Consider the following 23,557-nt stretch of genomic DNA (forward strand, 5'->3'; position numbering starts at 1 on the left):
CTTTCAGAATTTTCTCTTTGTCTTTGACATTTGATAAGCAGATTATTAAGTGTCTTGGAATAGGTGTATTCGGATCTGTTCTGTTCGGGATATGCTGTGCTGCTTAGATCTGTAATTTTATGTCTTTCATAAGAGATGGGAAATTTTTAGTCATTATTTCCTCCATCATTCTTTCTACCACTTTTCCCTTCTCATTCTGGGACACCCATAAAGGTGCTTATATTCATATGCTTCATATTGTTATTCAGTTCCCTGAGACCCTACTGATTTTTCCATTCTTTTCCCTGTCCTCTTCTAGGTAGGATTTCAGATGTTCTGTCCTCTAGTTCATGAATCCTTTCTTCTGCGTCTTTGAATCTGCTGTTGTAGGTTTCCATTGTGTTTTTCATCTCTTCTGTTGTGCCTTGCATTCCTATAAGTCCTGCCAATTGTTTTTTCAAACTTTCTAGTTCTTCCTTATGTTCACCCAATGTCTTTTTTATAGCCTTCATCTCTTTTGCCATACCTTCCTTCATTTTTTCGACTTGATTTTTGAATTGATTTAGCATATTTGTTTGAACATCTTTACTTAGTTGTTTCAATTCCTCTATCTCATTTGAAGTATAAGTTTGTTCTTTTGACTGGGCCATATCTTCATTTTTCCTAGTGTAACTTCTAATTTTTTGTTGTTTATGCATCTGATTTCCTTGATTACCCCAGTCAGATTTTCCTAGACCAGATGGGCCCAAGTCTCAGGAGGAGGGTGTAGTCAGTATCAAGGTTCTTTGAGGATGAGACCCAGCAGATTGTCAGACTTTCCTGTGAGGCCTCTACACTCTACTTTTCCTGTCCTGCCCAGCAGGTGGTGCTTGTGAGCCCACAGCTCCCCACAGGTGTAAACAGGTGCAGTGCCTTTAATTCTCAAAAGACCCTGTCCCTGCCAGGGATGGAGGGTGAGTCATAAGTCAAACTTAAGCTGTTTCTGTTTTGTTTTGTTTTTTCCCCAGGCCTTGGGGTCTGAATTGTCTGATGGAGGGCCTTCACTTGAGCTGGGCCCCACCTCCCCTTTCCTTAGGGAAGATGAGCCCTTCACTTGACTTCTTCCTTTGTCTCTCTGACTATTTTTACTCCACCTTTGCCTGGGTCAGTGCTGACAACTGAGAATGCCTGAGGCTTTCTCTAATGAGCTATAGACTGAGAGAAAAAATAAAAGAAAGAAATCCCCTTTTCAAAGCCAGTCCCCATCCCCCCAGTTTCACTGGTCACCTGGAGTTGGTACCTGGTTTTGTGTGCCCCTTTTCTTGGGACACAGCCATTTTCCAGTATTCTGAGCTCAGCTGTCTCCAAAACCCTCTGTTTTTATTTATTATTTTTTTTTTTTCCCTTTCAGTCCTGCCTCCTCTCTGCTGGGAGAGACCTCAGAGTTCCTTTCCTGCTTGTTCCAGGTTTATCTGTGTTTGTTGCTTGTGTTCAGTAGTCCAAATTTGTTACTTAAAACTGCAGTTGGAGCTTGATTGAGCTACCTTTCCTTACTCCTATTAGAGACTGCTTCTTTTTCCCACCAAGAAGTGTTCCAACTCAGCCTGCTGTGCCAGTAGGGGAGGGGAGCCATCCTCTGCCATTTGGGAGACTTTTCTTACAGTTCTGTGCTGCATTTTCAGCCCTTTCACCCATTCCAGTCATGGATGTCCCCCTAAACAGTTGTTCCAGACTATTTACTAGTTGTTCCTGGCTATTTACTAGTTGGTCTAGAGGACTAACTAAATTCCACACCTCCTTAGGCTACCATCTTGCTCCGCCTTCTCAATTAAGCTCTAACTTCCTATTCCCTACCCCCACCCTTGTTTCCTTGGTAACCCTTTATTCTAATCTCTGTCTATCAATTTGCTTATTCTATGAATTTGTTTATTCTAATTATTTCATATTAATGAGATCATACAATATTTGGAGGACAGATTAATTTTGACTGGAGGGATCAGAGAGCACTTCCCAGAGGAGGTGGCATTTGAGCAGGGCCTTGACAGATGAATGGCATGTCAGTGATGGAGCAGAGGAGGAAGACCCCTTCCCATTCACCATTCCAGAGAAGCACAGAATTCTGATTGCCAGGAAAGGGAATGGCTATTTTAAGCATTTCTCTGATTTGTGTAAGTTGGAATATTACTTGAACAGAGTTTCCATGGGTTGAGCGAGAAACCTCCTGTGTACCAAGAAACAATGACTTCTACTACACCCCTTCCATGTAAACACTTTTTAATCTGTTGAAAATGGTATGAACAAAAGAATGATGTCAAAGGAATAAATGCATGCCTGGGAATAACAAGTAGGCTGATGTGGCTGGAGTATGGATTTCATGAAACACTCGGGAGGGCAATAAGGCCTGAAAGGCAGAATGAGGCTAACTTATGGAAGCACTCTGATATATGCCTAAACTTTTGAGGTTTTGGGGTTTTTGAAAGTCAAAGAGGAGTCATTAAAGGTTTATGGGACAAGCTGGGATGCTAGATGTGGCACAAATTAAATATGTAACTTCAGAAAGGAAAAACTGTTAAGTCACAATCAGAGTGGGTGGGGAGGAAATGCTAGGAGGAGAAAGTTTTTTATTCTGTGTTGGGTGATAAGCATGCACCAAGGCATAGAGGAATCAATGAGGAAATCTTGTGTGGGAGATGGTCCGGTTTCTTTTACTTAATTCTAACTCCAACTCATGTAGACTTTTTGCAGTGTACATGAAAAATGAAAGAATCGAATAGTTGAATAAAGTTATACCCTTCAACAACCCTCTCGTTTTTAATGATGTAATATAAATGTAAAGAAGAGTACAATTAATAAAAATTGAACAGACGATAAACCCTTAGAGGAAAGGGGAGAGTTTCTTTTCTGTTGCTGTTTGAGTGTATAACAGGGACTTGCTGTTCAAAATTAAACAGATAAAACAATCTAAAATAGATGTGGAGGTTAATTAGAGCCCACAGTAATAGTCCCTTTTAAGTACTGATTTGTACATTGGAGTCCATTTGTTTTAATGTCAGTGCTTCATGCTTTGCAGGTAAACAGTAACCTAGCAAAACAATAAATAGAAAGGATTTTGCTATTAGCACTTCTTTCCTTGTATTTCTGCATTAACTTCCCAGTCATGCAAGTTGGTTTTTATCAAAATTCAAGAATCCCTTCTTGAAACTGTGGGGGAACTGCCACCTTCTCTTGAAGGTGATCATACTTGGACAGTGTCAACTAACCATAAAAATAATTTTCTTTTTGCCTCTCTGTGTCTTCTTTTTCTCCTGCCAGAACAGTTCAGAAGGTTTCATTGGGCTTTGTTTTCAAAGTTCTAGATTCCTTTTGTCGTATAAACTCCAGTACTCCCAAGAATTTGGTTATTTTCTCTAATACTTGGAATGAAATCCACACCCAATCAGAAGTAAGATCTAAGCAATACCTGTTTCTTGGTATCAATAAATAGTTAATAAATACAATTTTGAGAAGGTTTTCTTGGAAGCATTTAGTACTAGGTCCTATACTTGTATACCATACAAAGAGAGTTATATAGATGCTAGAATAATAATGAAATTAGCCACAGCTAAGAATTTATCAAGTAGGATAAAAATACTAAACTAAGGCATTGAACAAACTTGTTAGATTTCAGTGTTTTTAAGTCTTGTGGTTAATGGAAAGTCTATAATTCAGGTGTGTTTGAAATTTTACTGTTTTCTAGAATTACCACTTTAGGGTTGTTCAAAATATTGATAATGACTTACCTGAATTAAAGATGTTTAAAAAAAAATTAACCCCTTTTAAAACAGTAACAATGTGCACAACTCTTTTTCAAAATCCATGTCAGTAAGTTCTGCTGACTAGAGTTTTACTTTCACAACCCATGGTGGCACCAGCCAGGACTGAATGCCATCTGGTGTGACTGCTCACCGCATCAAAAGTTCTTTGTATTTAAATGTTTTAAATTGAAAGATAGGGCTAATAGCACACTGTTTAAAAAAAGCAATTATTAAAAAGAGTGCTTGTAAAGTCATTCAATACTACTGAATTACTATAATATTTTTAATGATAAGTAACATTTTAGCTTTTATTTGGTTTTCATCACTGATGGAAAGTAGATATCCCACTGCCCCCAAATTAAGTATCAGCGTTCACATTTTACTCCCATTTCTGGTTTGAGGAGGCAATGGCAAGTAAAATAATCCACTTCTTTGTTGTTGCCTTGGAGAAGAGGAAACAAAAATTCAGGTGATTTTAGTAATGGGCATTAATAAGGCTTGCTGCTTAGGCTGTGATGGGATAGATGAGGCCAGGTCATTAAACTTTTTGGTTAAAAGAAAAATGAAAGAAGTTGTTAAAAGTTTAGGTAATAAAAGCACTGTTAAGTCAGAAAATGGAAATAAGTAATTGCCTAGAACCAAACACCTTAAAATACACGGGTACTTAACATAGAAACTGAATTAGAAATTCACAAAGGAAATTGTTCACATCTCCTTCAGGAAGAGTAGATGGTCTAGAGCAATACTGTCCAGTAGAACTTTTTACAATGTTGGAAATGTTCTGTATCTCTGCTGCCCAATTTCATAGCACTGGCCATACAAGACTGTTGAGCACTGAAATACAGCTAGTGTGACTGAGGAACCAAAGTATTAATTTTATTTTGTTGTAGTTAAGTTTAAATAGCCACATGTGGCTGGTGGCTATCAAATTGGACAGTGTAAATATAAAATAAGAAGAAAAAGGTTGGCATAGCATTAGAATCAGATCTGACAAGTTGGACCTGCTGAATTTTCACGCCTCTAAAATGCCTGTTTCTCAAATGACTCATAGCACCATATAGATGGATATTCCATGTAACTATGTTGCTTATATTTTCTTGTTTTGAAACTGACTCCTTTAATTATTTTTGTAAAAGTTCTAGAAAAATACAGTTTCAGAGCCACAATAGCACTTAGGAATTGTCAGTCAAGTGCTTTTTCCTCGGTTGACCCTCTGATCTGTAAGGCTTTTTGAAACTCAGATGTTTGTTTCCACTTTGTCGTGTTTTACTGGATCTTTAATTACTTCTCTAGCATTTCTCCAGAGAAAAGATCATAGGTCCTGAATCATATCCATTGGTATCAAGAACTTATATTTATTAAACTAGTCGGTTAATGTGTTTCGTTACCTTGAACTTGTGATTTACTGCCTCTGAGGCAATAGTTGTTTAATCTTCTCCTGAGTTTCCATTCGTCCTCTCCAGGCTGAAATTCAAACAATGAAAAGACACAACCCCATTACCCCAGCCTTTGTGTTAGGAGAGGCAGATAACCAGAATTATATGGTTGCTTTCTTCATAGTGATGAAATTGTAGCAATTAAGGATAGAGATGATGTATACCCCATGAATATGCAACTTCTATAAGGTTTTTTAAGGAAGAGAAAGCAAAGAATTAGAAGAAGCAGAAGAAATAGGTACATACATACTCTGTATCTGTAAATTCACCCCCATTTATTGTTGAAAACACTGCACCCATACTGGTCTGCAGTCATTCCTGCAGACTTTCCCATTTATGAGTGAAGTTGAATTTGAGAACTCTCCTAACCAGGGATTACCTTTTCCTGTAGTAAGAAGTGTGTGCTGTGTACACATAAGAAATGTTATATAGAGAAGCGTGATTGATTGTGAGTAGTATTGCTTTGTTTTCTTCTGGTGGTTAGAAGTTTATTGTTCAGTGTCCTAATATCTGTTCTCCATGTCTCCTAGAAGACTGTAACTACAGCTTCTATGATTACCACAAAGACACTACCTCTCGTCTTGAAAGCAGCAACTGCGACCATGCCTGCCTCTGTTGTGGGCCAGAGACCTACCATTGCTATGGTGACCGCCATCAACAGTCAGAAGGCTGTGCTTAACACTGACGTGCAGAACACACCAGTCAACCTCCAGACATCTAATAAGGTCACTGGGCCTGGGGCAGAGGCTGTCCAAATTGTGGCAAAAAACACAGTCACTCTGGTAAGCTGGCAGCTGCTATTCGTGTGTGCCCACGTGAGAGAGTTCAGGATATGCATTTTTGAAGTACATCCATTTGGGCTCCTGCTGGATTTCTCAGCTTCAGTCACTCTTCTACCATGCCAAATTCCACTTTGGTGCTGATAAGGAATATGGCAATCCTATTATCTGCTCTAATAACTACAAAGGTGTCCTGATACCAAGACTGCAGCTCATTCAGTGCATTATTTGAAGTCATTGTGACTTGACTATAGGGGAACAAAGTCCTTCACAGAGCCATACATGCTGTTTCATTTCTCTTTCCCTCCACCCTTTCCACAGTCTTGCCTGTAAAATTTAAGTGCTTAAACTCTCTTATGCAGTATTATTGCTCTGAGGAAAACTCCCTGCTAAATTCTTTAATTCACTATCTCTTTAAACTGATCACACCTGGGATGTACTAGAGTTGCTTGGGGCACTTTAAAAATATTCAAGAAATTCACAAGGTAAGTGTCAGTGTCCAAGGTCCATCAGAAAATAAAGATCCCTTAAAGGAGGAAATATGTAAACAAAAATTGTTCATGAGATTTCTGCAGTAAAGCCATTTAGGAACTGATGGTCTCAGAAACTTGGGGGAAATATATCCAAATTTTTGTTAAAAATTCCATTCTTAGAATAGCAGCTAAGAGCTCTAAGTGGCTTTTGAATGATGTCCAGTGATGAGTGAATCCAGAGAGCAATAAAATGAAGCTTTACCACTTACCCAGGAATTCTTCGAGAACAACCAGATAACTCAGCCAGATGCTAAGAGTTAGAAAATTTTCTATAGGAATAAAGCTGTTCACATTAGATGATGCTCTTATATCAGGAGAAAGCCCATTTGGCCAGGGAGCAAAGACTGATTTTACTTTGGATTCAGTCTTAACTTTTAAAATGTGTAAGTGCAAGAGTTCTTGAATGTCAAAGTAAATTGTCTATGATTTCTGCGCTTGCTCTGTTCTCTGTTGTGTATGAGAAAACAAATATGTGGTTGGTTCACCTGATAGGGTTAAACATGCAGCTGGGAGAGTAAAAAAGTTTCTTGATGGTAGAAAATATTGTCTGCTCTCCAGGAAATAGTGATGCTGAAAATACTTTAAGAATGCCTCGCTTTGGTAGTGAACAACTGGTTGTCCTCTTTAGATTATTTCTTTCCCATTTTTTAGCAGGTTCAGGCAACACCTCCTCAGCCCATCAAAGTTCCACAGTTTATCCCCCCTCCCAGACTCACTCCACGTCCAAACTTTCTTCCACAGGTGAGTAAACCAATGACCAGCTGAGTGATGGGTTAGGTGGGACAAAATTCTCCTGGGCCTTTATCTAAGCAGTCTTTAATGGGGCTTGTCAGTTCAGGGGTATTCAGATACTACTTAGCTAAATGTCTTGGCTGCTGATTTGCATACCATGAAGAGGTTTGTTTAGGGTTCTCAACTATGACCGAAGATAGTATAGTAGGGGGAGGTGGAAGAAAAGGGGAACTACCTAGATTTAAAGCAATTGAGATAACATCTTTATAAACTTTATAATGTTAACCCACTGGAAAGATTTAGCCAAAACCTGCCTGGCAGTGGGAAAAGAAGGCAGTGACCTCTTTTTATTTCTTTCCTGTATGCCAAAGAGTAGGGAAAGAAACAGCAGCCAAAACAGCATAGAAACCATTCATTTCTGTTCTGGGAAATGATGGCACCGAGCATCATATTTAAGCACAAAGCCTTACCTAAAATAAAGTTTAGGCTAAGCATCTTCACAGGGGACTCCCTATCTTGGTCCAGGAAGTTCTGCTTTCCCACATTCCCCTAAGGGTATTCTTCCAGCAGTTAGAACTCATTTTTCTCATGGCAGAATATCAGGATTGTTGCAGTCTGGACCTTGGTAATTGACATGGCCTGGGAGAATGGCTGGGAGTTCCTAACTGGTGCCCCAGGTTTCAGGTGCAAAGAGAAGAGAGAAGTATTTTGTGGCCAGTGGCATAAGTGATTTCTGAATAGCTCTGTTGGGCAGTGTTCTTGTGAGATAAGATGATTTCAGGTATTCATCAGCTAAATCCTTAATAAATGCCTTCTGTTTATTAGACTGTGCTAAGCACTGTGCAGTTGCCAGGCAGTTCTCTGCCCTCGGAGAGCTTAAAGTCTGATGGGAGTTTCAGACACATACAAGCAATAACAGCATGCTTAATGGGAAGTACAGGGTAACCTAAGAACACATAGGAGAGACACAGTTCAGTCTTAAGAATATTAGAGAAGGTTTCCTCGAAAAGTTGACATCCATTCTGAGATCTTAAAATCCTTGTAAAGTCTTCCTGACAGTTTGGTTTAAGAATAAAAATGTACCAGGCAGAAGGCAGCACATATAAGCAGGTCCAGTATAAAAAATGCATGTAAGTTTAAGGATCCAAAGGAGATTTGTTATGGCTGAGCACAGAGGGTCCTGTGGCTGACACAGACTAAAGTAAAATGAGGCTGGAGAGGCCCACTGGGACCAGAACCTGTGGAACCTTGTAGTCTGTGTTTAGGAATTTGGACCTGATCCTAAGATCCATAGGGATCCATTAAAGAGTTTTCAAACAGGTACTTGACCTGATCAGATGTGTTTTAGAAAATTCCCTCTTGCCACTATATGGAGAATAGATTGGAGATGGTCAAGACTGTGGGCACAAAGAACAATTAGGACATTGTCAGTAGTGTTAATAGCTAATGTCTAGAGACTCTTGCTACATGCTAGGTACCATGCCAGACACTTTATATGGCTTATCTCATTTAACCCTTACAGCATCCCTCTGAAAGTAGATATTACTCTTTTTTAGATAAGGAATCTAAGGCTTAGTTAGTCCATGTTTTTCAAATGGTGGATCTTGACCCATTAGTAGGTTGTAAAATAAATATAGTGGGTTGTAACCAGAGTTTTTAAATAAAATGAATAAAATAGAATAGGACACAGTAGAGTATATAGCACATACGTACAAGCATACCTCGTTTTATTGTGCTTTGCAGATATTGCATTTTTTTACAAATTGAAGGTTTGTGGCAACCCTGCTTGGCACCATTTTTCCAATAGCATGTGCCCATTTCATGTCTCTGCATCATGTTTTAATTAAGGTAGATACATTGTTTTTTTAGACATAATGCTGTTGCACAGTTAATAGACTACAGTATAATGTAAACATAACTTTTATATGCACTGGAAAACCAAAAAATTTGTGTGGCTTGCTTTATTCTGATATTCACATTATTGTGGTGGTGTGGAACCGAACCTGCAATATCTCCGAGGTATACCTGTATTGTTTCACAAAGTTTTTGTTTTATATGTCTATTTGTATGTTCTGGTTACAAGGTCAAATATATTTCCTACTATGGGTCTGCAGCACCCACCACATGTCTTCCTAGATTCAGTTAAACATTCAGATTCACAAGACTGGCATGGGCTATACTTGGTACCAGTCTGTTTAGAATGATGTAGGATGAAAACCGTTATCTTGGCACCAGGGCAGCATCAGACATTCCTCTTCAGTAGTGGTCCCTACAGCAGCCGATATAGCAGTCTGAACAGCTGTCCAAATACAAGGTGTCATAGTGTCTAGATGTCAGGTGTCAAGTGCATGGAGATGTAGTCTTTATCAGGTGGGTACAATAACCGGCCTAGCATAAAAGCCTGATGTCCCACAGGAGCCAATATATCTTGTAACAGTTTCGTAGGCCTGGCTTTCAAGTTCCTGCAATGGAAATGCCCAGTTGTAAGAGTCGCTCCACTTAGAGAAGCTCAAAGCATGGCATCCCTTCAAGTGTTTATAGTTCTCTTCATCCTGGTTTGATTTATCCAATGAGGGGTTGTTTTTACCATAAGCAATGTTGCTTGGTAACATAGTTGACATTCTTACCCTTACCATGTTTCCAGGGGAACAGAGCTAGAGAGTTAACTGAAGGTCAAATCCTCATGCATATGGGGAAAGGGTTTTGCCCTACAGCGTCACAATCCAGAAAGTTTGGAAAATACTTAGATCAGATAAGTTGCCTGAGGTTACCTAGCTAGTGAGTGGTAAAGCCAGGATTTGAACCCAGCCAGGGAAGGCTGACCCCTTGTTTCTAACCACAGTTTTCTACCACTGTTTCAGTAAGCCAAACATAAGCTAGGTTAGTGGCAGTGAAGATAGAAAGTGGACAGATTTGAGCAGTAATTAGGAAGTAGAGTTGTGGAGTAAGAAGAGTCAAAGATAATTCTGAAGTTTATTTAGTGAGAAGAGTCCATTTAACTGAGGTAAGGAACATATGGGGAAGAGAGAGTTGGAGGAAGAAATTATTAGTTTTAGACATGTTGATTTTGAATTTCTTCTGAGATGTCCAAGTAGAGATGTCTAATAGGCAGGTGAGTAGATGATCCTGGAGTTCAGGAAATGTATCTGGTCCAGAGATGCAAGTGTTGAAATCTTCACTACATAGATGGTAGTTGAAGCCGTGGGCTGGGTGAGATTCTAGGGAGAGTAAGAACATTGGGAAGTAAAGGGGTTCCAGGACAAAATCGTAAGAAACATCCACATTTAGGAGTGGACAGAGGAAGAGAAAGCCCGCAAAGGAGACTGAGAGGAGTGACATGAACGGGAAACTGAAAGGCCAGAAATGGGGGTGGAGGGGAGCTGTGGATAGGAAGAAATTTGGAGTGTGAGTTAAGGCTGTTAGCAGCATTATTACTATGCTGGGCCCAAGTCTTGGATGGGAACTGTTCCTGGATTAGGCTATTTGTCCAGTTCTTTGACCTCAGCCTGAAGAAGCAGTGTGGTGTATGAGAGGGAGCTGATTGTTTAGAATGAGAAGAAATGTATTGTAGGATAGCTTTTTGACCCTCTTAGGAGCTGATAAATTTTTTTAACAAAACCATATACCCTGAGATCTGTAGAATTAATAATACCAAAATGAATTATTAATAAGTATTTATATTAAATACCATTTCACACGTGTAGGAAGATTTGGCATTGTCTTAGACTTACAGGACTTAAGAAGAAGTTTCTTTAAGTAATACAGTAATTGTTCTCTCTTTCCCCCATAGGTTCGACCCAAGCCTGTGGCACAGAATAACATTCCTATTGCCCCAGCACCTCCTCCCATGCTTGCAGCTCCTCAACTTATCCAGAGACCTGTCATGCTGACCAAGTTCACTCCCACGACCCTCCCCACATCCCAGAATTCCATCCACCCTGTCCGTGTCGTCAATGGGCAGACTGCAACCATAGCCAAAACGTTCCCCATGGCCCAGCTCACCAGCATTGTGATAGCTACTCCAGGGACCAGACTCACTGGACCTCAAACTGTACAGCTTAGCAAGCCAAGCCTTGAAAAACAGGTACAGGCAGAGTACGCACCTGCTTTGGGCAGTAGCCTTGCCGTTAAGCGTGTGGCTGCTGGGCTGTCTCTGAATGCATCTTCTCAGGGACTCTTCATCCCAGCACCATTGTCAGTAACCTGTTGCTTATGTGGTAATTCACCCACAATGCAAAATGGCCATTCTTACTACAAAAAGTTTCTTGAGTCATTTTTCCTAGCCTCTCATGGATGGTTTTTCAGTTTCTTGTATTCATGAGCTCCCCCTGCTGGTTCTGTGGCAAACGGTCACAGATAGGCTCTGCTTCTCTCAGTCAGGAAGCATAGATGAGGTAGTAAATAGAAAATGCCGTATTAGTTTCAGGCCCAATAACAATTGAGATGAGATAACCTCTGTGAAACCCAGAAAGTATAAACAAAGCAGGGAAAGGAATTTCATTCAAAGCTTTTCCTTTCCATTCCTGTTATACATAATGAAGATCCAAATCCCAAATTAAAGTTTCTAAAAAAGCACTCTTTTAACTCTAGAGGATTCAGTGTTTTAGCTCAAATGTTAAAACCCTTAATTTGTATTTTCTGGAGTCAGATTGCCTCCTAAAAGACCATAGCTAAAGAAATACAGGTAACTTCCAAAAATACTTAAGGGTCCGATATCAGGAAAACCTGTTAAAACAAGAAAAGTAATTTATAAGCAGTGTTTCCTATTTTAAGGAAGACCAGGGATGAGAAGGAAGTATTTTACAAAGAAAAGCATCCTCTTTAAAAAGTCATTGACCTGTTTCTAATTGCTCGGGCTCTAGTTCCATTCATCTGAAAATAGTCTCTGTTGATCCTGAATCTTCTACTTCTGGATGGCTGACCAGGATTCAGAGACTCTGGCCAGATGGTGAGGAGTGAGAAGGCTTCCTAATTCTTTGGACTTCTTAACTGAAGGAACTTTATGCATAGAACACTAGGCCCTTTTCTGCCAGGCAGCTCATAAATGTAGCAGACCTTTCCCTTGAAGAAACTGGGCCATGAAAATGTTGTGCTCGGAGAATACCAAAGAGAACATATTTCTCTATTCCTCAGGAACCTGCTTACAACCTAGGAAATGCTTTGAGGAACATTCAGAAATAAATTATTTACACATATTTTAGATCAGAAGCTTTTAAACTTTTCAGCAACAGAACTTCAGTATTAAAATGTTGAAAGTAAAATGTGTTCAAGTTAGGATTTTGGGTGGGAGCAAGTTTGGAGGGTAGGGGCCCTCATGCCCTGTGCCAGCCTTTGAATAAGCACTGATGAGCCTTAGTGTTCCAAAGGATGCAATTTCAAAATACTATTTTAGATTACTAAATATTATTCTTCATTGACCCCTTTTCTGAGAGAGCATTTTAGGAGACAAGAATTTTTTTTGAGTCTCATTTTATTTTTATATTTACTTTTTTTCTTATTACAAAGGCAGTACATGTTCATTGTTTTTTTTTAAAAAAATCAAATGTTACAGAAATATGTATTGTAGAAAGTGCACTCCCCATAATCTATGGAGAAAGTAAACTCCCCCATAATTTTACCCCCAAGATTTAATTGCTGTAAACAGTCTACGTTGTATTTTTCCAGATATTTTCTATGCACATACAAAACACATTTTAAAAGCTAAAAACAAAACCAAACAATGTATTATTTTGCTTGCTTTTCTCCAGTTAATAGATCTTGACCATCTTTCCATATCCCTGCTTTACATTGTTTATAGAGCTGTTTATTTTAATTATAATATTGCAAAAAGGTACCCATAAATTGTTGGGCATTTTAAAAAGAATTATTTTGTAGCACTAAATTCCATGGGCTCTTTTCTTGTCATTGTAGTAGAGGAAGCCAGTCATCGTTGTTTTCATTTGACAGGCCACTTGGCATGACAGTCTTACAGCTTACCAAGCTCATTCAACTGAGACTCCCTTTAGACTTCATTTTTAGAGTTCTCTTTCTTCGGATCTTTCTACTGACCTTTTCTCTTTTATCTTTCATTCCCGATATTACATTTAGAGCTCTTAAGATCTCTCAGAGATGGGCTAAGGTTGAAGCAATATAAATAATTAACCATGGAAATACCACTTATAACCTGTTCATAGAATTATCGAAACCTGTGTCCAACATTCTCCATATGACGAGGATAGGTGGCTTCCTTTCTGCTTTCTCTTGTTTCCCTTAGAGTGGTAATTTCATTCATTGAATAAATGTGTTGATTAAGCACCACCTGCTTTTCACATGTGATATCTATATACAAGGATGGCTAAATCAAAACCTGTGCCCTCAGGGAGATCATTCTCTGGTGCATTTGAAGCAGGCACTGAGGCTCCTCCTCCAGGGAAGGAAGCATGGCAAGTTGTGTAGGTTCAAAGGCCTCCCATGTTGGCACAGGAAAAAGGAGGAAGGCAGTGGTCCCACTTCTTTCCCCATCAGGTCAGGCATAACCCACTTCCTTATCCACCCCAGATGAGAACTCCCTTGTCTTATCCCTTAATGGAAGCCACATTACATTATGGCTCTGAGAATACAAGTGGTAGAGTTTAAAGAGCTTTGAGGCTAGAGACATATTTTAGACAGAAAAATAGGTGAAACCAGACAAACCTATGTTATAACCCCTACACCACGTCTTTTAGTGTTCTTGTCCTATCAGGCACTCCATGTAATGGGCCAACACCTGATAATGAAATGAGATGAAGCATTTAATGTACACGACACTGTGCCTGGCACAGAAATCGTTCTTAGGAATTATGTTAATTTCTTCTTCATCCCATTTCGCCACCCCACAACAAGGGCCTTTGTATGGATGTCCCCAAGGCTAAACTACTGAAAGAAATCCAAGGTTTTATGGGGGGAAAAATACCAGATTGCCACCTCCATATATATCTCTCACAGAACCTATACAAGGTCCTCGAAAAAAAAGGGTGGGGGAAGCACTTATAAGATGAGAATATTAATCCAGTGTATTATCCCCAAATTCCAGTCTTCCTCTTAGTAAACCTGAGCTGATGACCTCCCTACCATCATTCTAATGCTGGTGCTGTAGTAGAGAATATAGATCCAAGTGACCAAACGATGGATTTTGCTTTGCCTTCAATTCAAATTTATTTGACCTTGTTTTCAAGACTATCTGGACATTCATTTATTTGCAAGTGCCTAACTTTCATTATTCATGCAGCCAAGTCTCAGAAGGTGAGTTTGAATTCAGGGTATAAATGGTTAACTTAGTTCTAGACTTTTCCAAAGTTTTTGGAGTCTATGTTTGTAATACCAGGAACACCGTGAGAACAGTAGCTGCAAATTCAAATAGCCATGGGTGCAAAGCAGGAAATATAAATGAGTAAAGCAGGCTGGCAGTACACAAATGGACTTTTTATTTTTTTATTTTCAGTGGGGATATGAGTACAAGAAAACCCACTTTTACTGTTAATTCCTCTTTAAAATAATCAGTAAGACAAGCATGATAATAATTGACAACTTGACCTCAGTGTCCAGAAGACAATAGAGAGTACAAGAGACTCTGGTAAACTATAAAATATATGCTCCAGCTCAAGGAAGCAGGTGCTTCTTGGAGATACCCAATTTTTATCATTTGAAACTTTTAAGAAAAGCCAGAAATTTAGAAATCTCCTGTTTTAAAAATAACTAGTAAAAGCTTAAATACCATGTATGCATAAATTAACATCTGCAGACCAGTTTCACCTCTGGATAATGGTTTATAATCTCTGGTAGAGACCAAACTTTTAGATTAATCAGGGTTTTTTTGTTTGTTTCACATCCTAATGTTTTTAACTAATTGAGGTGAAATCCACATAACATGAAATTAACCATTTTAAAGTAAACAGCTCAGTGGCATTTAGTACATTTTCTAGTTCCAAAACATTTACATCACCCCAAAATAAAGCTCCATACCCATTAAGCATTTACTCTGTATTTCTCCCTCCCTCCATCCCCTCACAATCACCAGTTTACTTTCTGTCTCTATGGAGTCATATAATATGTAGCCTTTTGTTTCTGGCTTCTTTCACTTAGCATAATGTTTTCAAGGATCATCTGTGTTACAACATTTATCAGTACTTACTTCTTTTTATGGCTGAATAATATCCCATTGTGTGGCTATATCATAGTTTCTTTATTCATACCTCCATTGATGGACATTTGGGTTGTTTCCATCTTTTGGCCACTGTGTACAGTGCTGCTGTGAATATTTGTGTACAAGCATTTATTTATCTGTTTTCAGTTATTTTGGATATATTCCTGGGAGTGCAATTGCTGGGTGAAATTGTAGTTCTATGTTTAACATTTTGAGAAACGACTAAAACTGTTCTTGCCCAGAGACTGCACCATTTCACATTCTCACCAGCAATATACGAGAGTTCTAATTTCTCTACATCCTCCCCAATACTTGTTACTTTCTGTTTTTTATTATAGCCATCCAGTGGGTGTGAATGGTATCTCGTTGTTTTGATCTGCATTTCCGTAATGACTGATGATGTTGAGCATTCTTTCATGTGCTTGTTGGCCATTTGTATATCTTTGGAAAAGTATCTATTCAAGTCCTTTGCCCATTTTTTAGTTGGGTAGTTTGTTTTCTTATTGTTGAGTTGTAAGAAGTCTTTATATATTCTGGATATTAGAATCTTATCAGGTATATGATTTGCAAGTTTTTTCTTCCTTTTTGTAGATTGTATTTTCCTGTTCTTGTTAATGTCCTTTGATGCTCAAAAATTTTTAATTTTAATTAACAAAAATTTTTAACTTCAAAATTATGTTGCTCACACTTTTGGTGTCGTATCTGAGAGTCCATTTCCAAATCCAAGGTAATGAAGATTTACTCCTGTGTTTTCTTCTAAAAGTTTTATAGTTTTTGCTATTTTATTCAGGTCATTGATTCATTTTGGGTTCATTTTTGTCATTCTTTTGCGTGTGGATATCCAGTTTTCCCAGCACCGTTCACTGAAGAGACTATTCTTTCCCCATGGAATGATCTTGGCACCCTTGTTGAAATTCAGTTGGCCATAGATGTATGTGTTTATTTCTGGACTCTAAATTCTATTCCTCTGGTCTATATGTCTATCCTTATGCCAGTACCATACTGTTTTGATTACTTCAGCTTTGTATTAAGTTTTGGAATCAGGAATTGTCAAGTCTTCCAACTTTACTTCTCTTTTTCCAGGTTGTTTTGCCTATTCGAGGCCCCTTGTAATTACTTATGAATTTGAGGATTGGTTTTTCGAGTGCTACGAAAAGGGCATTGGAATTCTGATTGGAATTGCATGGAGTCTGTAGATCACTTTGGGTAATATTGACCTCCTAATAATTTTAAGTCTGCCAGCTCATAAACACAGAATTTCTTTCCATTTGTTTAGGTCTTCTTTAATTACTTTCAGCAATGTTTTGTAGTTTTCAGTGTAGAAGTTTTTCACCTCCTCACTTAAATTTATTCCTAGGTATTTCATTCTTTGGGATGCTATTGTAAATAGAATTGTTTTCTTAATTTCTTTCTTATATTGTTCATTGCTGGTGTATAGAAACATAACTGATTTTTGGGTGATCTCTTATCCTGTAACTTCACTGAATTTGTTTATTAACACTAGTAATTGTGGGGCAGGGGGAGTGAGTGTGTGTGTGTATTCTTTGGGTTTTTCATATATATATAAGATCATGTGCAAATTGAAATAGTTTTGCTTCTTCCTTTCCAAGTTTGATGGAAACTGCTTCATTGCTCTGGCTAGAACTTTTAGTACAGTGTTGAATAGTACATGTTGAAGGGCATCCTTGTCTTGTTCCTGATCTTAAGGGAAAGCTTTTGGTCTTTCACTATTGAGTTTGACGTTAGTTGTGGATTTTTCGTAAATGGACTTTGTCATGATGAGGAAATCCCTTTCTATTCCAACTTTTCTGAGTTTAAGTATGAGCTGCCCTTACATTCCTGGCATAAGTCCTAAGTTATTATGGTGTGTTATCTTTTTAATATGCTGTTGGATTTGGTTTGCTAGAATTTTGTTGAAGATTTTGCATCTGTATTCATAAGGAATACTGGTCTTTAGTTTTCTTTTCTTGTGGTGCCTCTGTCTTGCTTTGGTATCAGGCCTCACAGAATGAGTTAGGAAATGTTCCCTCCTCTTCTATTGTTTGGAAGAATTTGAGAAGGATTGGTGTTAATTCTCCTTTAAGTGTTTTGTAGAATTCGCCAGTGAGACTATATGGTCCTGGAGTTTTCTTTGTTGGAATGTTTTTTATTTTTGATTAGTGCTTAAGTCTCATGTTATAGGTTTGTTCAGATTTTCTATTTCTTCTTGAGTCCATTTAAACAATTTGTGTCTCTCTAGGAGTATGTCCATTTCATCTAAATTATGGTATTTTTTGGCATGCATTGTTCATTGTTCTCTAAAATCCTTTTTATTTTGGTAAAGTCGGTAATAGTGTCACCACTTTTATTCCTGATTTTAGTTATTTGCGTCTTCTCTTGTTTTTGGCAGTCTAGCTAAAAGTTTGTCAATTTTATTGATTTGTGCAGACAACTAACTTGGTTTTGTTGAGTCTCTGTTTTGTTTCTATTCTATATTTCATTTATCTCCACTATGATCTTTATTTCCTTCCTTCTCCTACTTTTTGGTTTAGTTTTCTCTTCTTTTACTAGTTTCTTAATGTATACAGGTAGGTTATTGATTTTTGAGACCTTTCATCTTTTTTAATGTGAGTTTTCACAGCTGTGAATTTTTATCTGAGCACTGCTTTCACTGCATCCCGTAAGTTTTGGTATGCTGTGCTCTTGTTTTCATTTCTCTCAATTTTCTAATTTCCTTGTGATTTCCTCTTCAACTCCTTGGTTGTTTTAAGAGTTTGTGTTTAATTTCTCATGAATTTTCTAATTTTTCTTCTGTTACTAATTTCTAGCTTCATTCCATTGTGATTGTAGAAGATTCTTCGTATGATTTCAGTCTTTTTTAAGTATTGAGGCTTGTTCTGTCGCCTAACAAACAGTCTGTTCTGGAGAATGTTCCATATATACTTAAGAAGAATGTGATCGGGCGGGGCAAGATGGCGGACTGGTGAGCTGTATGTTTTAGTTACTCCTCCAGGAAAGTAGGTAGAAAGCCAGGAACTGTGTGCACTGGACACCACAGAGCAATCTGACTTTGGGCATACTTCATACAACACTCATGAAAATGTGGAACTGCTGAGATCAGCGAAATCTGTAAGTTTTTGTGGCCAGGGGACCCGCACCCCTCCCTGCCAGGCTCAGTCCCGTGGAAGGAGGGGCCGTCAGCTCCGGGAAGCAGAAGGGAGAACTGCAGTGGCAGCCCTTATCGGAAACTCATTCTACTGATCCAAACTCCAACCATAGACAGACTGAGACCAGACACCAGAGAATCTGAGAACAGCCAGCCCAGCAGAGAGGAGACAGACATAGAAAAAAACTGCACAAAAAACTCCAAAATAAAAGCAGAGGATTTTTGGAGTTCTGGTGAACATAGAAAGGGGAAGGGCAGAGCTCAGGCCCTGAGGCTCATATGCAAATCCTGAAGAAAAGCTGATCTCTCTGCCCTGTGGACCTTTCCTTAATGGCCCTAATTGCTTTGTCTCTTAGCATTTCAATAACCCATTAGATCTGTGAGGAGGGCCCTTTTTTCTTTTTCTAAAACAATTACTCTAAGAAGTCCAATACAGAAAGCTTCAAAGACTTGCAATTTGGGCAGGTCAAGACAAGAGCAGAACTAAGAGAGCTCTGAGACAAAAGGCAATAATCCAGTGGCTGAGAAAATTCACTAAACACCACAACTGCCCAAGAAAAGGGAGGTGTCCGCTCACAGCCATCATCCTGGTGGACAGGAAACACTCCTGCCCATCGCCAGCCCCATAGCCCAGAGCTGCCCCACACAACCCAGTGTGACGGAAGTGCTTCGAATAACAGGCACACACCACAAAACTGGGCGTGGACATTAGCCTTCCCTGCAACCTCAGCTGGTTGCCCCAGGGTTGGGAATGTGGAGCAGTGTGAATTAACAAAGCCCCATTCAGCCATCATTTCAGCAGACTGGGAGCCTCCCTACACAGCCCAGCAGCCCAGAACTGCCCTGGGAGGACAGCACTCACCTGTGACATAGCACAGTCATCCCTCAGCAGAGGACCAGGGGGTGCACGGCCTGGAAGAGGGACCCACTTGCAAGTCTCAGGAGGCATATGCCAATACCAAAGACTTGTGGGTCAGTGGCAGAGACAAACTGTGGCAGGACTGAACTGAAGGATTAGACTATTGCAGCAGCTTTAAAACTCCAGTATCACCAGGGAGATTTGATTGTTAGAACCACCCCCCCTCCCTGACTGCCCAGAAACACTCCCCATATACAGGGCGGGCAACACGAAATACACACGCAAGCTTGGTATACCAATTGGACCCCACAAAACTCACTCCCCCACTCACCACAAAGGCAAAGCAGGGGAGAACTGGCTTGTGGAAAACAGGTGGCTCATGGATGCCACCTGCTGGTTGGTTAGAGGAAGTGTACTCCACGAAGCTGTAGATCTGATAAATTAGAGATAAGGAATTCAATTGGTCTACACATCCTAAAAGAACCCTATCAAGTTCAGCAAATGCCAAGAGGCCAAAAACAACAGAAAATTATAAAGCATATGAAAATACCAGACGATATGGATAACCCAAGCCCAAGCACCCAAATCAAAAGATCAGAAGAGACACAGCACCTAGAGCAGCTACTCAAAGCACTAAAGATGAACAATGAGACCATAGTATGGGATACAAAGGATATCAAGAAGAACCTAGAAGAGCATAAAGAAGACATTGCAAGAATAAATAAAAAAATGGATGATCTTATGGAAATTAAAGAAACTGTTGACCAAATTAAAAAGATTCTGGACACTCATAGTACAAGACTAGAGGAAGTTGAACAACGAATCAGTGACCTGGAAGATGACAGAATGGAAAATGAAAGCATAAAAGAAAGAATGGGGAAAAAAATTGAAAAAATTGTAACGGACCTCAGGGATATGATAGATAATATAAAACGTCCGAATATAAGACTCATTGGTGTTCCAGAAGGGGAAGAAAAGGGTAAAGGTCTAGGAAGAGTATTCAAAGAAATTGTTGGGGAAAACTTCCCAAATCTTCTAAACAACATAAATACACAAATCATAAATGCTCAGCGAACTCCAAGTAGAATAAATCCAAATAAACCCACTCCGAGACATATTCTGATCACACTGTCAAACACGGAAGAGAAGGAGCAAGTTCTGAAAGCAGCAAGAGAAAAGCAATTCACCACATACAAAGGAAACAGCATAAGACTAAGTAGTGACTACTCAGCAGCCACCATGGAGGCGAGAAGGCAGTGGCACGATATATTTAAAATTCTGAGTGAGAAAAATTTCCAACCAAGAATACTTTATCCAGCAAAGCTCTCCTTCAAATTTGAGGGAGAGCTTAAATTTTTCACAGGCAAAGAAATGCTGAGATAATTTGCTAACAAGAGATCTGCCCTACTGGAGATACTAAAGGGATCCTTACAGACAGAGAAACAAAGAAAGGACAGAGAGACTTGGAGAAAGGTTCAGTACTAAAGAGATTCGGTATGGGTACAATAAAGGATATTAATAGAGAGAAGGGAAAAATATATATGACAAACATAAACCAAAGGATAAGATGGCTGATTCAAGAAATGCCTTCACGGTTATAATGGTGAATGTAAATGGATTAAACTCCCCAATTAAAAGATATAGATTCACAGAATGGATTAAAAAAAACGAACCATCAATATGTTGCATACAAGAGACTCATCTTAGACACAGGGACACAAAGAAATTGAAAGTGAAAGGATGGGAAAAAATATTTCATGCAAGCTACAGCCAAAAGAAAGCAGGTGTAGCAATATTAATCTCAGATAAAATAGACTTTAAATGCAGGGATGTTTTGAGAGACAAGGCCACTACATACTAATAAAAGGGGCAGTTCACCAAGAAGAAATAACAATCATAAATGTCTATGCACCCAATCAAGGTGCCACAAAATACATGAGAGAAACACTGGCAAAACTAAAGGAAGCAATTGATGTTTCCACAATAATTGTGGGAGACTTCAACACATCACTCTCTCCTATAGATAGATCAAGCAGACAGAAGACCAATAAGGAAATTGAAAAACTAAACAATCTGATAAATGAATTAGATTTAACAGACATATACAGAACATTACATCCCAAATCACCAGGATACACATACTTTTCTAGTGCTCACAGAACTTTCTCCAGAATAGATCATATGCTGGGACATAAAACAAGCCTCAATAAATTTAAAAGGATTGAAATTATTCAAAGCACGTTCTCTGACCACAATGGAATACAATTAGAAGTCAATAACCATCAGAGACTTAGAAAATTCACAAACACCTGGAGGTTAAACAACACACTCCTAAACAATCAGTGGGTTAAAGAAGAAATAGCAAGAGAAATTGCTAAATATATAGAGACGAATGAAAATGAGAACACAACATACCAAAACCTATGGGATGCAGCAAAACCAGTGCTGAGGGGGAAATTTATAGCACTAAATGCATATATTAAAAAAGAAGAAAGAGCCAAAATCAAAGAGCTAATGGATCAACTGAAGAAGCTAGAAAATGAACAGCAAACCAATCCTAAACCAAGTAGAAGAAAAGAAATAACATGGATTAAAGCAGAAATAAATGACATAGAGAACAAAAAAACAATAGAGAGGATAAATACCACCAAAAGTTGGTTCTTTGAGAAGATCAACAAGATTGACAAGCCCCTAGGTAGACTGACAAAATCAAAAAGAGAGAAGACCCATATAAACAAAATAATGAATGAAAAAGGTGACATAAGTGCAGATCCTGAAGAAATTTTAAAAATTATAAGAGGATACTATGAACAACTGTATGGCAACAAACTGAATAATGTAGAGGAAGTGGACAATTTCCTGGAAACATATGAACAACCTAGACTGACCAGAGAAGAAATAGAAGACCTCAGTCAACCCATCACAAGCAAAGAGATCCAATCAGTCATCAAAAATCTTCCCACAAATAAATGCCCAGGGCCAGATGGCTTCACAGGGGAATTCTACCAAACTTTCCAGAAAGAACTGACACCAATCTTACTCATACTCTTTCAAAACATTGAAGAAAATGGAACACTACCTAACTCATTTTATGAAGCTAACATCAATCTAATACCAAAACCAGGCAAAGATGCTACAAAAAAGGAAAACTACAGGCCAATCTCCCTAATGAATATAGATGCAAAAATCCTCAACAAAATCCTTGCAAATCAAATCCAAAGACACATTAAAAAAATCATACACCATGACCAAGTGGGGTTCATTCCAGGCATGCAAGGATGGTTCAACATAAGGAAATCAATCAGTGTATTACAACACATTAAAAATTCGAAAGGGAAAAATCAAATGATCATCTCAATAGATGCTGAAAAAGCATTTGACAAAATGCAACATCCGTTTTTGATAAAAACACTTCAAAAGGTAGGAATTGAAGGAAACTTCCTCAATATGTTAAAGAGCATATATGAAAAACCCACAGCCAGCATAGTACTCAATGGTGAGAGACTGAAAGCCTTCCCTCTAAGATAAGGAACAAGACAAGGATGCCCGCTGTCACCACTGTTATTCAACATTGTGCTGGAAGTGCTAGCCAGGGCAATCCTGCAAGACAAAGAAATAAAAGGCATCCAAATTGGAAAAAAAGAAGTAAAACTGTCATTGTTTGCAGATGATATGATCTTATATCTGGAAAACCCTGAGAAATCGACGATACAGCTACTAGAGCTAATAAACAAATTTAGCAAATTAGCGGGATACAAGATTAATGCACATAAGTCAGTAATGTTTCTATATGCTAGAAATGAGCAAACTGAAGAGACAGTCAAGAAAAAGATACCATTTTCAATAGCAACTAAAAAAATCAAGTACCTAGGAATAAACTTAACCAAAGATGTAAAAGACCTATACAAAGAAAACTACATAACTCTACTAAAAGAAATAGAAGGGGACCTTAAAAGATGGAAAAGTATTTCATGTTCATGGATAGGAAGGCTAAATGTCATTAAGATGTCAATTCTACCCAAACTCATCTACAGATTCAATGCAATCCCAATCAAAATTCCAACAACCTACTTTGCAGACTTGGAAAAGCTAGTTATCAAATTTATTTGGAAAGGGAAGATGCCTCGAACTGCTAAAGACACTCTAAAAAAGAAAAACGA

At 38.6% G+C, this 23,557-nt stretch overlaps 1 protein-coding gene across 20 annotated transcripts in view; it reads left to right on the plus strand.

Moving 5' to 3' along the window:
- The window catches only part of PHF21A (PHD finger protein 21A), a 282,142-nt gene that overhangs the window by 216,349 nt on the left and 42,236 nt on the right, over positions 1–23,557 (plus strand). For 14 of the 20 annotated variants that reach the window (XM_037838633.1, XM_037838635.1, XM_037838639.1 and 11 more), the window contains 3 exons: positions 5,719–5,970; positions 7,152–7,241; positions 11,023–11,316. In XM_037838633.1, the coding sequence (XP_037694561.1) occupies positions 5,719–5,970; positions 7,152–7,241; positions 11,023–11,316 (636 nt within the window). The remainder of the gene's footprint in view (positions 1–5,718; positions 5,971–7,151; positions 7,242–11,022; positions 11,317–23,557) is intronic. The other 6 variants (XM_037838652.1, XM_037838644.1, XM_037838647.1 and 3 more) reach the window with 2 other exon arrangements.

Source organism: Choloepus didactylus, chromosome 6 (genome assembly GCF_015220235.1).
Source record: "Choloepus didactylus isolate mChoDid1 chromosome 6, mChoDid1.pri, whole genome shotgun sequence".
In the NCBI taxonomy this organism is placed as follows: domain Eukaryota; kingdom Metazoa; phylum Chordata; class Mammalia; order Pilosa; family Megalonychidae; genus Choloepus; species Choloepus didactylus.